Source organism: Elephantulus edwardii, unplaced genomic scaffold (genome assembly GCF_000299155.1).
Source record: "Elephantulus edwardii isolate Elephantulus edwardi_28Jun2011 unplaced genomic scaffold, EleEdw1.0 scaffold00037, whole genome shotgun sequence".
Taxonomy (NCBI): domain Eukaryota; kingdom Metazoa; phylum Chordata; class Mammalia; order Macroscelidea; family Macroscelididae; genus Elephantulus; species Elephantulus edwardii.
In genome coordinates, this window is record NW_006399787.1 from 9,531,930 (window position 1) to 9,548,800 (window position 16,871).

General features: G+C 41.1%; 1 protein-coding gene across 1 annotated transcript in view; it reads right to left on the reverse strand.

The window, feature by feature from the left end:
- Positions 1-16,871, reverse strand: part of TTLL5 (tubulin tyrosine ligase-like family, member 5) — a 344,374-nt gene that overhangs the window by 307,389 nt on the left and 20,114 nt on the right. Inside the window, exon 4 of the mRNA XM_006884777.1 lies at positions 592-674. Within this exon, the coding sequence (XP_006884839.1) occupies positions 592-674 (83 nt within the window). The remainder of the gene's footprint in view (positions 1-591; positions 675-16,871) is intronic.

The following is a 16,871-nucleotide window of genomic DNA, read 5'->3' on the forward strand; positions in this document are numbered from 1 at the left end:
GGCAACTAGCTGTCTCAAAAGACTTCTAGTGGAAATAAGCACAGTATTTCGACTGGTTCCTTTTGTAACAACATTCTCATTTAGGGGGAGAACAACTTAATTCTGGTTCTGAAGGACCTGCCAATAACCCACGCTGTCCTCCCGGAAGCTAAGCCATCATTCTACCTCCAGAATGAATCCTGAGCACAGGAAGGACAAGGACAATGAATGGAGATCATCACTCCGGGTCAGTCCTTGAGCAGACAGCCCTGGGAGTGCCCGATCTTAGACTTCCATCGTGTCCTGATCTTCTCCTGCCGACAGCCTTGCCTTTTCCGCTATCTCCTTCTGTCAACCACCCTGTCCATTAGCTTCCTACAAAAGTTTATTGGCTCAAGTGAGCCAGAGTCCACTGCTGCTGCCTGCAATTCAAGGACCCTTTCCTGGGGAAAGAAAATGTGGAAATGTTCTATCATGTATTGGAAGGAGACACTGATAGAGCTACTCAGAAACAGAATCTAAATTCTTATCACTTAGCATTGCTAAAGTCGGTTGAAGGACTAGGATTTCAGCCGTGGGGCAAATTAGGTGAGGCAGTAAAAGTGGGCTTACTTCGTGAAATCCATGCGCTGTCAGAATGCTGCGCACCAGGCGACTGTCCGTTCGTACAATCTTGTAAGACAAATGATAACGTTCTAAAGAGAAGCAGAGAATCAAGGTCAGTGCCCTGGCAGCTAACAATGGGGAGAAAAGGAAAATGCAAGACGCTGGCTTGCATAATTATACTCAAGAGCATTGTACTGCTGTGTATAATAAGAATGTATATACAAAGGTAGAAAAGATTTAGGAATAAGGATTCTGTTGTTGTTGTTGTTGTAATGTGCCATCGAGTTGCTTGTAACTCATAGCGACCCTATGTACAAAAGCCCTATATCCTGCTCTATCCTGTGCCAACCTCGCCGTCTCCAACACACTCCCGCCACCCCAATCACAGAATCGATCCATCTCATCAAGAGTCTTCCTCTCCTCTGCCGCCTCTCCACTCTCCCAAACATGATGTCCCTCTCCAAGGACCAGTCCCTCCTTGCAACATGCCCAAAGTATGTCAGACAAAGCTTCAGAATTTAGGGTTGTAAAGAGACCATAAATGGCACCCAAGTAGATATATGCATACCCATGTTTATTGTGGCTTTGTTTACAATAGCAAGGAGTTGGAAACAACCCAAATGCCCATCAACAAATGAATGGGTAGAGAAGCTGTGGTATATTCACACAATGGAATATTATGCTTCACTGAAAAACAAGGAACTCATGCAATATTATTCAAAATGGGTGACCCTGGAGAACATTATGCTGAGGTATCTCAGTCACAAAGGGACAAATGCTATATGGTGCCACTGTTGTAGAATGAGGCTGACATCGGGATGGGGATAAGACTGAGAAAAACTGGATGAAATATGTTTACGGCATTGAAGTCTTTGGGGGAAAGAATATTTTATATTTTAGGGCATTATGTTTATCATAAGAGTACGGAATGAAGTGGATTATACTTGGGGTTGGGGGATGTGTGTGGGGGATTGCGTACCAATGAGGGAGTTATTCTTTTGCGTTTGAAGGAGAGGAGCAAACGGGGGGGGGGGTTGGCAGAGGGGTGCAACAATGAATGAATGGAATTCCAAAATCTCTGTAGGTGTTCACTGAAATGAAAAAGAAATAAATTTTTAAAAAAAGAATTTAGGGTTGGTAAAGATGTTGTAAGGAGAGACCAGTCTATGCTTGGGAGGGTGGAGGGACGGCGCAGGAGAGGAAGGCCCTCTATGAGGTGGATTGATTCAGTGACTGAGATAATCGGGATGGGAGTGTCAGAGACAGTGCGATTGGCACAGGACAGAGCAGAGTTTAGGGCTGTTGTACACAGGGTCGCTATGAGTTGCAAGCGACTCGACAGCACATAACAACAACAAACATGAATAAGGGGGGGGGATTACATCTTTGTTTTAACTATTTCCAGTTGCAATTTAACATTACCTTCAATTCTGAATGTAGGAAAGAGCAGAGCAGTATCTGCAAGACCACGACCACCACCAAAAATAATAGGTACATCACTATCAATCGATACCAAATAGACGGGTACTTCAGTGTCAGCGGAAGACGTGTACAACAGTACAACTTGACAGTTGTTTCCGTTATTTCACAATATCACTTATTCCCACAGAATAAAAAATTTATGGAGATTAAAAGACCCTTCACCAGATTTTGCTATGAAGGTATTACTAAAAAAGCATATACTTCATGATTAAAAACATTTCAGTAACTGCAGTGTAATACAATTGGTTTCCTTTGTAACCATATATGATTCTACATACACTTAAAAATATGCTTCTAGGAAGAGGTCCACGGCTTTCCACAAACTACTGAGGGAACCCAATGAACAAAAAGGTTAAGATCCCCACTCACAAGAGTCTGCTGTGTGCAAGAATGCTGGTGGCTAGACGATTCTAGACTAGAGAATATAAACTGGTGACCCAAGAGCGAAATCTAGTTCGTTCAACACTCATGAGTTTCAAAAACAAAACTGATTTGGTTGCTAACCTTTTGAAAACTGGAAGAATGTAAGGGTGGTTTCTCTTGAAAAATCTGGTCAAACCTGGCTTCCCTTTCCTATAGCAAAAAAGAACAGGAGAGTTGCAGCTGCCCCCTCAGAACAGGTCCACACTGACCACATCAACACAGCCCCACTACATTTCTTGCCAGGTCCCTCAAAGCAGTTGCACTCGGGACCCCTGTCTGAGAAAGATGTGGCAGTCGGCTTTGATACAGATCACAGGCTTCAAAAGCCTGTGGTGCAGTGTGACTTGATGGGTCAGGTTGTGGATGAACTTGCTGTCTATGAGTCTCTAGCTTAATTGTTACAATGCAGCTGTTCCAGAGGTGGGACACACTGTCATTGCCTTCAGATGCGCTCTGCTGTGAGCATCTAAATAGTTGGGATTTCGGAGTGGGATTTCAGAGCTCAAGTGCCACTGAGCTCTGATTCAACAACCCTATGAAGCAAATCTAAGACAGTCTCTGTTCTAAAGAGTCACTCCCAGTTATAATCAATTTGACCGCAATTCCTAACATTTATTCTGGACCATAAAAATCCACTCTCTTCCTATGTGTTGGTAAAATCCACTTTAAAAAAAAAAAATCAAAGAAAAAAAAACAATGTTTCAAAAGGATTGTATCCTGAAACATTTCTGAATAAGTGTAATATAGAAATATATGGGCAGGCCTTAAAATAACATTCAGTCCTTACAGACAAAGGCAGGCATTTCTTGGGTTCCTGCCCTGAAATGAAAGCTTTCACACAAGTTCAAAGTGGCTGTGCGGTGTCAGGTTTGTTCACAATTCTCTGCTCCCTCTGTCTCCTTATTTGGTGGTTCCATTCTGTTTCTTCCTTTAGAGAGCGTTTGAACTACTTCTTTATCATTTCTTCTGCAGCTCAAGGTTCCAGAATCACCATCTGTCTCTGTTGTCTTTATTTTCAGATGTTGTTGCTGTAGAGGTTCTGTCTTCCTAGTTCAATACCTTGACAAAAACCAGGGCAAGCATTTCTCTACGAATTTATGTGAAAACAACTCTATGGCCCTGCTCCTACTTGCCCAATCCTGGCAGGACCAGCACACAAAGCAGACACAGGAAGAGCTGAAATGCCAAGGTCGGACACTCCATACTTCTTACTCTTGTGGCCAACCTTTAAAGTCCAGTTACAGGGTTTTCCCAATGATCAATCACTACTCTGTTGCTTTTGGGATACTTTCAAAAGACAAAGCACAGAGTCATACGTGCCGACTTCAGTCCAGGGTATAATATGAAATGTACTGCTTACGTGTTCTGCTCTTGGAGAAATGGCTGATTCCAAGTCATGGAGGAAAAGTACAACATGAACCTTGACTATGTTGCTGTGCCAAAAAAAGAAAGAGGTGTCCAACTGACGACACTGGAGTTTAAAGGGGCTCCTGATGGCCAAAGCTGAGACAATATGAACTCCTAAAAAAGAGATGGAATGTCGGTTCAAATCCACCAGATGCTCTGCCAGGAAAGGAGGGACAATCTCCTTCTGTACCAGTCAGATCTGATTTGACGGTACACTCACACAAAAATAATAAAATAAAATTTAAAAAAAGAGATGGAATGTAACAATTTTTTTAAAAATAACATAATCCCCGGTTCCACATCACAAAGGAAGTAAGAAGGTGTTGTGGTTGCCTCTTGCTGCTGTAATAAATCACTCCTCAATGGCAGTAGCCCTGGTGGTACACAGCTTAAACACTTGGCTGCTAATTAAAAGCCTGGTGGTTTGAACCAGTGAGTTAACTGTGACTCAGAATCACCGACCGCAGGACAGAGAACCGCCGCACAGGACCCCAGAGCTGTGCTCACTGTGGAAGTAGCCTGTCACGTCTTACCCTGTGACAACAGCAAGCCACTGAGTGGCTGGTGAGTTTGCACAGCTCTCCTCTGGCTAGCAGCCCTGTGTTTCAGCCACCGCACCACCAGAACTCCTTCGAAATGGGCACAGTGATGGCGTATTATTGTTGTTGTTATGTGCCGTCAAGTTGACTCTGACTCACAATTACCCTACATACAACAGCTCTGAACCTAGCTCTACCTTGAGCCAATTTCACTGCTCTGACACACCTCCCTCCATTACCCCCGTCACTGAGTCAATCCAGCTCATCGAAGGTTTTCCTCTCTTGTGCTGTCCCTCCACCCTTCCAAGCATGATGTCACTCTCAAGGACTGCCTCACAACATGCCCCAAATATGTGAGACAGAGCTTCAGAAGCCTTGCCTCTAAGGAGCAGCCTGTTTGTTCTCTTGGTAGTACATGGTATATTCAATACTCTTTTCCAGCACCACAACTCAAAGGCCTCACTTCTTCTGTCATCCTTAGTCATTGTCCAGGTCTCTGATTCACAGCAAGTAATTGTGAAGACAATGGCCTAGATCAGGCACACCTTAGTCTCCAGACTAACATCACTGCTTTTCAGTACTCTGGAAAGGTCTCTGACAGCAGATTTCCCCAATGTAATTTATGTTTTGATTTCCTGGCTGCTGGTACAAAGACTGTTGATTGTGGAGCCAAGCAAGCTGAAGCTGTTAACAATCTCAATCTCTCTGTCATCTACCATGAAGCTGCCAATTGGCCCAGTGTGAAAATACTTGTTTACATGATGTCGAATTTCAACCCATATTAAAGGCTACAGTCCTTGACCTTCTGTAGCAAAAGCTTCAGTCCCACTACAGTTTCAGCAAGCAAGGTTGAGTCATCTGCATAATATAGGCTGTTGATTAGCTTTTCTCCAATCTTGAAGCCACTTTCCTCCTCTCCGGTGTACACTTTTCCTGATTTTGAACCACACAGTGCTTCCTAGCTCTGTTCTGACGACTGACTCCTGGCCCAAGTTTAGATAACAGTTTTATCAATGCTAGATTTTCTGAATGTGATCATAATTATTTGTTGTTGTTGTTGTTGTTTAACATCGAGTCAGAACCGATCCAGAGCTGACCATTTAGTGGGTTTTCTAAGGCAGTTAATCACACTGGAAGAGACTGCCCATCTTTCTTTCACAGAGCAGCTGTGAACTGTAGGTTGATAGCACAGGTTCTTACCATTAACCCAAGTGGGTGAAGTATTTGAACTAGTTCTCAAATGACTCACATCAAGGAAAAGGAAGAGAGGCAACTATGTGAAAATTTAATAATTAGTGTTTACATGAGAAGAGGATACATGTGCTTATGATTCTATTTTACAACTTGTGTGGAGATTTAAACTGATGAGGAAGATCAGGTCTTTTCATTGTGATATTTGTAATCACTAATTGTCTCCATTTACTGCACACACACAAGTCAGAGCACCAGCAACTATGCTGTTACTGCTGGAAACAAAAGCAATTCTGTCCTTGTCACACAGTGCTCATCTGACAGAGCCATGCCACAGAGAAAGAGAGCAGTAGTTGCAGAAAAAAAACAGAGAATAGTTACAAGAGGTTGACGTGAGAGGCGCAATAGTAAAAAAAGAGCATTGTTGCTCAAGTTGGACTACCAGGTTCAAATCCTAGTTCTATCATTTCTTGACTAATGTCTTGATAAATTATTTCATTTCTCTATACTCAAATTTCCCTACCCGTAAAATGAGGTGATTCAAGTAAGAATCAACTGATTAAAGATGGCTGGGAGTAAGATACTCATATCAATTTTACTACAAAATGCCGTGCTTACTTTCACAGGTAGTTTTAAGCATTAAGTCAGAGAAGATCTCAGCACCTTTTAGAACAACTGTTCTAAAATGCATACCACCCCTTGACAGTGCAGAGAAATTACCTCCAAAAGTGGAGACAGTACATAGTAAAATCTAAAATTTTACACAAAATATATTAAGTATTTCTATATAATGAAGTAAATCCACACATTATAGTCAATTAAGGAGCTCTGGTAGTGTAGTGGTAAGAAGCTGTGCTGCAGTCCCAAAGTCATGCAGTTCAAATCCACTAGCTGCTCCATGGGAGGAGGACGGGCAATCCCCTCCTGAGCGAGTCACTGCCTCTGAAAATCCGCTTGAGGATCTGCTGGGAGTTGGTTATAACTCGATGGCACACAACAACAACATACACTAAATATATACTAAGAAATATACTCTTTCTTCTACTCCTAATATAGACAGGAAATGAATTATCACTGTATGCAGTGGCAGAACTATTATGGTGTATACATATGTGGCCAAGCAATAACCAGCTACTTAGGACCTGTGCTCCCAAATTAGAACCCATCTCGGGATACACTGAGCATGTTCCAAAAAGAGGAGAGTGAGATGATGTAAAACAGAAGCCCTGCATCCAGTGATGATGGTTATGGGTGTGACTTACACCGGAGGTCCCAACAGGTTACTCACGGACAAAATTCATGCAGACACGGGATTTTAAAAATAAAATTAAAAAAAAAATTAAAAAAACAAACTGAGTGAGATGTTAGCCTATCTAAATGAGAAGAATTCATCTAAAAAAAAAATCTAGATTTTTGGTTTCTTTTAAAAAAAAAACAAAACTTGGAAACCTTGTGATCTCTCTCCCCTGGTAAGAACTAACTGGCATGGAAAATTGCAGCTCCAAGTTAAACCGATACAGCAGCCCTGAACAATCCACTTTATCCCTTTTTTTCTTCCATATAACCAGGAGATGTGGGCCTGGTTCCCCATGATACTCAAACAGGCAAGCATCCCATTCCTGAACCTGTATATCAGTATTGTTCCAATCCCACTGTGAAACCAACCACTGAGAGATGCTCCAGAAGAAACTTGGAGGGTTAAGACCTCTTGAAAATTCCAGCATGGAATCTGCACACTAAATGTAAATAAAGACCTGATAACCAAACACCCAAGAATTACCTATGGAGAGAGGAAGTGGGGAAGGCATGAATAGTGTGAGAAACCAAAAAAGTTTATATCCATGTATTTCTGGAGTGCAGTAGCCTAGTGGTAAGGCAGTGCACTGCAATCCTGAAGGTACGCAGTTCAAATCAACCAGCCGTTCTGCAAGAGAAAGATGGGCAATCTCCTCCTGTGTGATTAAACTGCCTCTAAAAACCAGCTGCAGGGTCAGCTATGTGGTTCAGTTCCGACTTGACGCTACACAACAACAACGTTATAACATCAATGAGCTCACAGTGTGTTGTACTGCAAACCAAAAGAGACTCCTTCTCCGGTGGTTTGAATGTACCGAGGGAGCTCCGAGGGAGAAACATGGGAAGCCTCATCCCGTTAAGATTTAAAGCTTCGGAAGCCCAATACGGGATAAAAAAGATGGCCGTGAGTTTGAACTTTTATTTCCACTCCAATATTGCAGGAGCCCTGGTCAGGGAGCAGGTTATACGGTGCGTGCGATCGGAACCACCAGCTGCTCTGCAGGAGGAAGCGGGGGCCATTTCCTGCTGTAAGATGCACAGCCTTGGAAAGCTAACAGCAGTTTCAGCACGAGTTGAAGCTGACTCAATGGCAGTGGGTTTAGTTTGGTTTTACTGTATTAGTTTAAACCAATGGGAAATGCCAATATTTGAATGTGACCTTTCCCTACCAAGATGGCAATTTTATACAAGTCAACTCTGGACTCTTTGTGACCCCCTATGTTAGAGAGCAGAACTGCTGGACTGTTTTCTCAACTGCAGTATTTATGGTTCATGGGAAGAATTGAACAGGCCTTTCTCGCTACTATAAACAGGGTGGGAGTCCATGAGGGGCACAAAAGGTCAATGCACTTGACTGCTAACGAAAGATAGAAGGTTCAAGTTCATCCTATCAAACCTCAGAGAAAGGCCCATAACCTACTTCAGAAAAACCAGCCACTGAAGACCAAGGGAGCACCCCGCGTGTGGCCATCAATCAGGCCAGCCTGCTTAGAAACAGGCTGAGACTTTCAGAGGACACGAACTCCTTCAGTGACAACACAGTACAGCTGTCCTTCCTACCAGAAAACAGGGTCTAGACCTGCCACATGTGGCCACGCACTTGGAAAGCAACCAGCAAAACTACTGAGAAGCTGAATTTTTAATTCACTTTAATAAATTTATATCTAAATTTACAAATTTCCTTCAGTTACCAAAAAACTTATTTGGAACAACTTATGCACAAGAATACAGTTTATCAAATACATATTTTATGAAACTAAATGTTGTAGTGGTGCTGTTGTTGTGTACTGTCAAGCTGGAAGTGACCCATAGCTGACCCTCCAGCAGGTTTTCAGAGGCAGTTAATTTAATGGGAGAAGACTGCCCTTCCTTCTCCAGCAGAACAGCTGGTGGATTCGAACCAGGTGCTTTCATGACTGCAGTGAAGCTTCTTGCCACTAGGCCACCAGTTCTCCCTAAATACAAATATTTCCAACGAAAATTAGTGACAAATTGAGACAAGCTGAATTATAAAATATCTCTTTGCTGATTTTTTAAAAAATCCTAAATAATAACTAAGTTTCCACTGGACAGCATTTGTCATATAAACACAAACTTATGAAACTGATAGATTTTGAGGCAAATTACAAAAGTTGCTTCATGTCAAGAAAATACAAAATCAGAAATTAAGCTGATACTTCTGAAATTCAGTCCCATTTATGTAAGTTTAAAATACATTTAACTTTTAAACCACAAAGGGGGGAAGTACATTTTGAAGTAGTTTACACACAAAAGCAATTATGTTGTACCAAAAAATATTAATAGTGAATTTAATGAAACATTTAGTGGATAATATAAAAAGCAAAGTTGTCATCTAAGTATGAGATCTCCAGGGATAACAAAAGCCCCAGATATATTTCTCAAAGGGATTTAACCACAGGATTATGATTTGAGTAGATTTATGTCAGCTATTTAAGACCGACTGGAAATACTACAGCGCTGTGTATTTCAGGAAAGTGAAGCAGAAACTAATAAGCTATTCAATTTTCCTCTTTTTTAAAAAAAGAATTACTAAATCTCAAAACAATGGGGATGCCAGAGAAAACTCAAGAGAGAGGCTTTTGGGGGGGGGGAAATGGTGAATTTCCTTTAAGCATAGAAATGTGTAAAGAAAGTACAATTATTTATGTTTTATAAAGAATTATTTTTTATATAGCAGGAAAACATTGAGGGGTATAATTTTCCAATGAATGTTAGGGATCCTGGGAGTGGGAGTGGAATTCCACTTAGTGCCATGGACTTCACTGATTCATTTATCTGACAAGCAGACAAGAAAAACATTTTTACCCACCTCTGACATTTTAGCTCAAACATATTTAAAGGTAGTTTTGTAACAAAAGGCAACTAAAATTCAGTTAGGTTTCAGAGAACATGCCTGAACCATGTCCCTTTAAACAGTAGCCTAGCAACTTGCTTATGGGATTAGGATGCACTAACCCCTTGGGAAGGGAGGAGGATTCAAATCTCAGAAGCAGGTGCTTACTGTGGAGTCCTGGCTTATTATTCATTATGGGCAATGACAAACCTTAAAGTCATTCTAAAGCCCAGCAGACCCCATACAAAAACAACAGAAAGGAGCACACAATTTGAGTATCTATTAAGGGGCAGAGGAGCTATGGCAGTACAATGGTTCAGAGCTCAACTGTTAACCACAAAGTCAGGGCTTCAAACCTTCCAGCTACTCCACAGGCCAAAGATGTGGCAGTCCTGCTTTCTGACCAGTTCTGAGACATAAAGAGAGACATAAAGATTAGAGTCTTGGGAACTTAATGAGGCAATTCTATTTTGTCCTACAGGGCCACTGTAAGGCTCAAAGACTTAAAGATGACAACAGGTACTATGTACCAGGTATTAAATGATCTCATGTAGTCTACACATGTCGGCAATATAGATATTATCTCCATTTTACGGAGAGCCAACAGGTTAAGAACATGAAGTGGTTCATCTAAGGACTCACAGCTAGCTAGTGGCAAAGCCAGGATTTGAATCAATGACTGAGAAGCCATAACCAGGTTCTTTCTACTCCACTACATTGCAGTTCCAGCCCACACTGCTCATTGATCTCTGATACAAATGAAAGAAGGGGGAGATGAATGAGACAGGAAAACGGGAGACATGAGAAAACACAAGCAGCTTCGTTGAAAAGACCAATACAACTGACAAGCCTTTAATGACAGAGGAAAAGGAAAGATTCAGATCACCAAAATTGGGGATAAAAGTGAAGATATTCATACCCACTATATGGAAATATAAAAACTACGATGAATATGTCACACATTATAAGACCCAAGAAAAATGGACAAATTCTTGGAAACACACATTACCAAAACAAACTCAAGAAGAAATAGAAAATATAAACTTATAATAAAGAAATTGTGTCAGCAACGAAAAACCTCCCAACAAAGAAACATCCCTGAGTGGATAACCTCAATGGGAGGAGAAACACTGCCTAAGTAATCCTAAGAGGCCAGCATTATTATCCTGGTCATCAGAGCTAGACAATCGCATCACAAGAAAGCTACAAAGGAATAAAAGACATGACAAATCCGCAACAAAGGACCAGCCTCCTAAATCCAGCCACCTAGAGAGCCCAAGGGATTGCACCCCAGTGGGGTGCAAAAGTGGCTTGACAGACAAAAATCAATCAGGATAATGTTGTTGTTGTTATGTGTTATTTGCGACTCATAGCGACCCTATGCACAACAGCCCTAAACCCTGCTCTATCCTGTGCCAATCGCACTGCCTCTGACACACCCATCCCAATTACCCCAGTCACTGAATCAATCCACCTCACAGAGGGCATTCCCCTCCTGCGCCATCCCTCCACCCTCCCAAGCATGATGTCCCTCTCCAAGGACCTGTCCCTCCTCGCAACATGCCCAAAGTATGTCAGACGAAGCCCCAGAATCCTTACCTCCAAGGAGTTGCTTTGGTTTAACCCTCTCCAGGATGAATCTGTTTGTTTTCTTGGCAGTCCATGGTACATTCAATACTCTTCTCCAGCACCACAGCTCAAAGGCATTAATTCTCCTTCTGTCCTCCCTAGTCATTGTCCAACTCTCTGACGCATAACAAGTGATTGCAAAGACCATGGCCTGTATCAGGCGTACCTTACTCTCCAGAGTGACACCGCTGCTCTTGAGTACTTTAGAGAGGTCCCTAACAGCAGACTTTCCCATCGCATTACATTTTTTTATTTCCTGACTGCTGGTGCCAAGCACCATGTTAAAAAAATGAAGGGGAAAAAGGACAATTTAATTGATACAGAAAGTCTTTAAACAAAATCTAACACCTACTGGATGCTGAAGAGGGACACTCAGAAAACTATGAATAGAAAATGTCTAATAAGGGTACTTAGGAATAACCCACATCACACTAAATAGTAAAAAGACAAAAAGTTTTCCATTTAAGACCAGGAACAAAATAAGTCCGCTTTCGCCATTTCTATTCAATATTGCACTGCACTGGGAAAGTCTGCGGTCAGAGATCTATCCAAAGTAGTACGGAGCAATGCTGTCAGTTCAATGATGAAGGTGTGCCTGATTCAGGCCACGGTCTTTTCCATCCCTTGAGAGGAGAGCTGGACAATGAATAAGTATGACCAAAGAAGAAACAATGCCTTTGAGCTGTACTGTTAGAGAAGAATATCCCATGGACTGCCAAAAGAACACAGATAAGTCTTGGGAAAAAATGCAGTCAGAATGCTCCTTCAGGAGGCAAAGACAACAAAGCTTCGTCTCACATCTTTCGGGCATACTGTTAGGAGATGCTACTCTCCGGAAAGGGCTATCAGGCTTGGAAAAGTGGGGGTCAGTGAAAAAGAGAAAGGTCTTCAACCATATAGACTGACACAGTGACTGGTGCAATGGGCTCAAGTGTGTCAAAGATGATGAGGACGGCACAGGATAGGACAGGGTTCAGATCTGTTGTTCACAGGGTCACTGTAAACCGCGTTCAACTCAATGGCACCTAACAACATTCAATACTGTTTGACTTCACAGCAGTCAGGGGAGGAACAAATAATAATGAAAGGAATTCAAACTGGAAAAGAAATAAAACTATTTCTAGTTGCAGATGATAAGATCTGTTAAATAGAAAACCCCACAAAAGCATTATACGTACAACAAAAGCCCAGAATAAGAAATACAATGCAAAGAAGACTGGGGAAGAAGGGGGGGACGTAACTGGGGAACAATGAATGTTTTTTTTAAAAAGTGAACTGAGGGAGGGGGGTAGAAAGGAGGGGGTAAAATATGCAACAACGAATAAATGAAAGTCTAGTTTTTCCGTAAACTTTTGTTAAAAACACAATTAAAAATTTTATTTAAAAAAAGCTTACCAACCTAATGAGCAAATTCAGCAAAGCTGCAGGATGCAAGATCAACTAGCAAATATTTGTTGTATTTCTATATATTTACAATGTATAATCCAAAACGGAATGTTAAGAAAATAATTTTCTGTATAAAAGCATCAAAAAAGAACAAAATATTTAGGAATAAACATAACCAAGGACATGGAAGACCTACCTGTACCCCAAACCATAAAACACTGCTGAAAGAAATAAAAATTAAATATAAATGGAAAGATACCCAGTGTTTATGAACTGGAAGACCTAGATTATTAAGATGGAAATAAAACAGAAACAAGCTAAGATTCGACTACAATCTTACAAAAATCCCAATGGTCCTTTTTGCAGAAATGGAAAATCTGATCCTAAAAAAACACACATGGAATTTCAGGAGATTCTGAGTAGGCCAGTCATGAAAAGAGCAAAGTTGGGGCTTCACATTTTCTTATTTCAAACCTGACCATGGTATCAAAGTGGCTATATAGATATTTATATATCTAGAGAGAGAGAGATCATACATATATACACACACATATATATGCATATATATATATGCATATATATGTGTGTATATATGTTATATATATGTATACTGTGTTGTGGTGGTGTTTTCAAGTCAAAACCAATGAACAGCTGACCCTCCAATGTACTTTCTGAGACAATAAATCTCATGGGAGGAGACTGCCATCCTTCTCCCAAAGAGCAACTGTGAATTCGGAAGACGTGCCTTTGGCATTACAGGGTAGCTTTTTATCACTAGTCCATCAGAGCTCACTGATACACACATATCTCTAGTATATAATTAACAATTCTATTGATGTTATACATGAATCATATCCATATTTTCAAACTCACACAAAATTCAATAGCAGAAAGGTCTATAATGTGAATAATAACACTAGAGTGGTATTCAGAGCAACCAGCTATATCCGATCACAAGCACAGTATAAGAACTCACACAAAAGTATAAGCAAACACCACAAAGGATTTGGTTTCTTGGTTTGGAGGTTAAAGGTTTTGGTTAAAGACTGGTCTTTACTGCTATTATGCTACCTTCTAGTCTGCTGTGTAGTAATAAGGTCTTAAAAGCCAGCCATCCAATGCACAATCTCTACCACATGGAACAAAAGACAAAGGAGGAGAGTCAGGAAGAGAAAGAGGATACAAAATGTGCAGCTACTGCCTCCATGAACAATGGCTTCCTTTGCCATGAGACATGGAGAAGTGGATGGTGTCCAGCTACCATTATGGAATACTCTGACTGCAAAGATTCTAGAGAAAAATCCTGATCAAAAGGGTAAAATACAGAACAGAAACCTCAAAATGACAGCATGACTAAGATTACTGGTCTGACAGGGACTGCTGGTGGCACAGCCAAGACAATGGCCCCCTGATGCCCTCTGAGCCGAGAACCAAACAGAGCCCCAGGGCACGACTCGCAGTCCAACAGCACTCACTACCACTGAATGGAGTCCACCTCCTAGCAACCCTTCCCCACGTTTCTGAGACTATCAATCTTTGTGGGAGGAGACTGCCCATCCTCCTAAGGAGTGGCTTATGCAGTCTGAACTGCCAACGTCACAGTTAGTTGTTAGATGCCACAGAGGACGACTCATAGCAACTCTAGGGACAACCAATCTGAACTCTGTCCTATCCTGACCCATCCTCACCATCTCTGACACACTTGCACCCCTGCTGCAGTCACTGTGTCAGTCCACCTGGTTGAGCATCTTCCTTTCTTTCACTGAGGCTCCACCTTTCCAACCATGTCTTTCTCCAAGAATGAACCTCTCCTAACAATAAGCCCAAAGTATGTGGGATGAAGCTTTGTCATCTTTGTCTCCAAGGTGCTATACTGGCTATACTTTCTGCAAGTCATATGTGTTTTTTTGGCAGTCCAGGGCATATTCAGTGCCCTTCTTCAACACTATAACAACAGGCATCAATTCTTCTCTGTCATCCTTATTCACTGTCTAGCTCTCAGATCCACAGCAAGTGACTAAAAACACCATGGCCTGAACACCTTAGTCTTCAAACAGATACCATTCTCCTCAGTAATTTGGAGATGTCCCTGGCGGTAGACTTTCCCTGTGTAATATGTCTCCTGATCTCCTGAGAGCGTAGACCAAGGATGATGATTATGGATCCAAGTACAATGGAATAGTTGACAATTCAATCTTTTCTCCATCTATGACGATGTTGCCTGTAACTCCAGTGGTGAGAATTTTTGTTTTCTTAATGTTGAGATGTAATCTATATTAAAGGCTGTAGTCTTTGATCTTCTGCAGCTTCAATTCCTCCTCACTTTCAGCAAGTAAGGTCGTGTCATCTACATACTGCAGGCTGTTGAGGAGTCCTCCTCTGACCATGATTCCACATTCTTCTTCATGGAGTACAGCTTCTTATTTGCTCAGCATATGGACTGAATAGGAACAGATAAAGGATATAACCCTGATGCATACTATTCCTGATTTTAACCCATACAGTGTTCCCTTGTTCTGTTCACACAACAGCTTCTTGGTCTAGGTCTAGGTTTCATATGAGCACAATTAATTGTTCTGAGATTCCCAAGTCTACTCTAGGTCAGCCATAGTTTGTTATGCTCCACAGAATGAAATGTGGATAGTCAATAAAACACAAAAAGACATTCTTCTGGCATTCTCTGCTTTCAGCCAGGATAGATACCCAACACCAGCAATGATATCTCTAGTGCCACAGCCTCTTCTAAACCAGCTTGAACAGTTCTCTATCAATATACTGTTCTAGCCATTTTTGGATGATCATCAACAATATGTTGCTTGTATGTATATGAATTAATTTATTAGTCAATATTGTTCAATAATTTCCAAATTGTTTTTAATTTAAAAATAAAATGCCTGGTACAACCATTCTGGAAGGCAGTTTGGTGTTTCTTCAAAAAGCTGAACACAGAAATTCCATATGATCCAGCTCTTCCATTGCTAGGAATATAACCCAAGAGAATGAGAACTGAGGTACAAATGGAGACTTATATACCAATGTTCAAAGCAGCGTTATTCACCATCACAAGAACATGGTAACAGTCCAAATGTCCAACCACAATCAAATGGATCGAGAAGTTATGGTACACTCACATGATGGAGTATTACAGAGCATGCAGGAGCAAAGATTTCATAAGTTACTACCTAACTTGGGAGGGACTAGAGAGCTTTATGCTATGTGAACTAACTCAATACCATACCGGCAAATATTGTATAAGATCATTACTGCAGAACAAGTATGATGATCCAAGTGGCACAAGAGGAGGAGTAGAACGGTAAGGATGGGCAGGGGAGGGGGGTATGTTAATCGTTAATCATAGGGCCGTACAATTTGATAGGTGGAGGGAGAGGAGGTGAAAGAAATGGGAAAGATTTGGTGTGAAATACAATGTATATGAACTTTGTAAATAAACCAGTATAAAAGAAAAAAATTTTAAAAAAACAAAACATTAGATAAAAAAAAAAGACTGACTTAAAAAAAAAAAAATACCTGACAACATTATATCTATATACACCACCAGGAAACCAAACAAGAGGCAGGCCTATGAAGTGACTATCAACACCAAGAAAGGTGCTGAGTCTTCACAACAATCGACCATACAAGATCAAAGGACAGCATCTTTCCAGGAGAAAGCTCTGAAGATGGGAGAGGGAGGAATGGAAAGGTGAACGGAAACAAGAAGTACAAGCAGGGAACAGCAACGGTGATGATACACTGTGGAGACTGGAACATAGGTCATAAAATAAAACATTTATGAATGGGTGGATGGATGATCAGTCTGCTCTGCACGTAAAATCTCACACAAATGAAAAGTTTTCAAAAAATGAGAGCAAACTGGCAACAGTAACTCAAAAGATATAGACAACCTACAACCAGGAGAAGATAACGTAGATGAATGGGATCTTCTAAGACTCAAATTCCTATGCACATCCAAAAACTTCTCCAACAGGGTAAAAAGGGAGGCCACTGACTGGGAAAAAGTATTCGGTAATAACATATCAGATAAGGGACTTATATCCAGAATTTATGAAATACTTGAG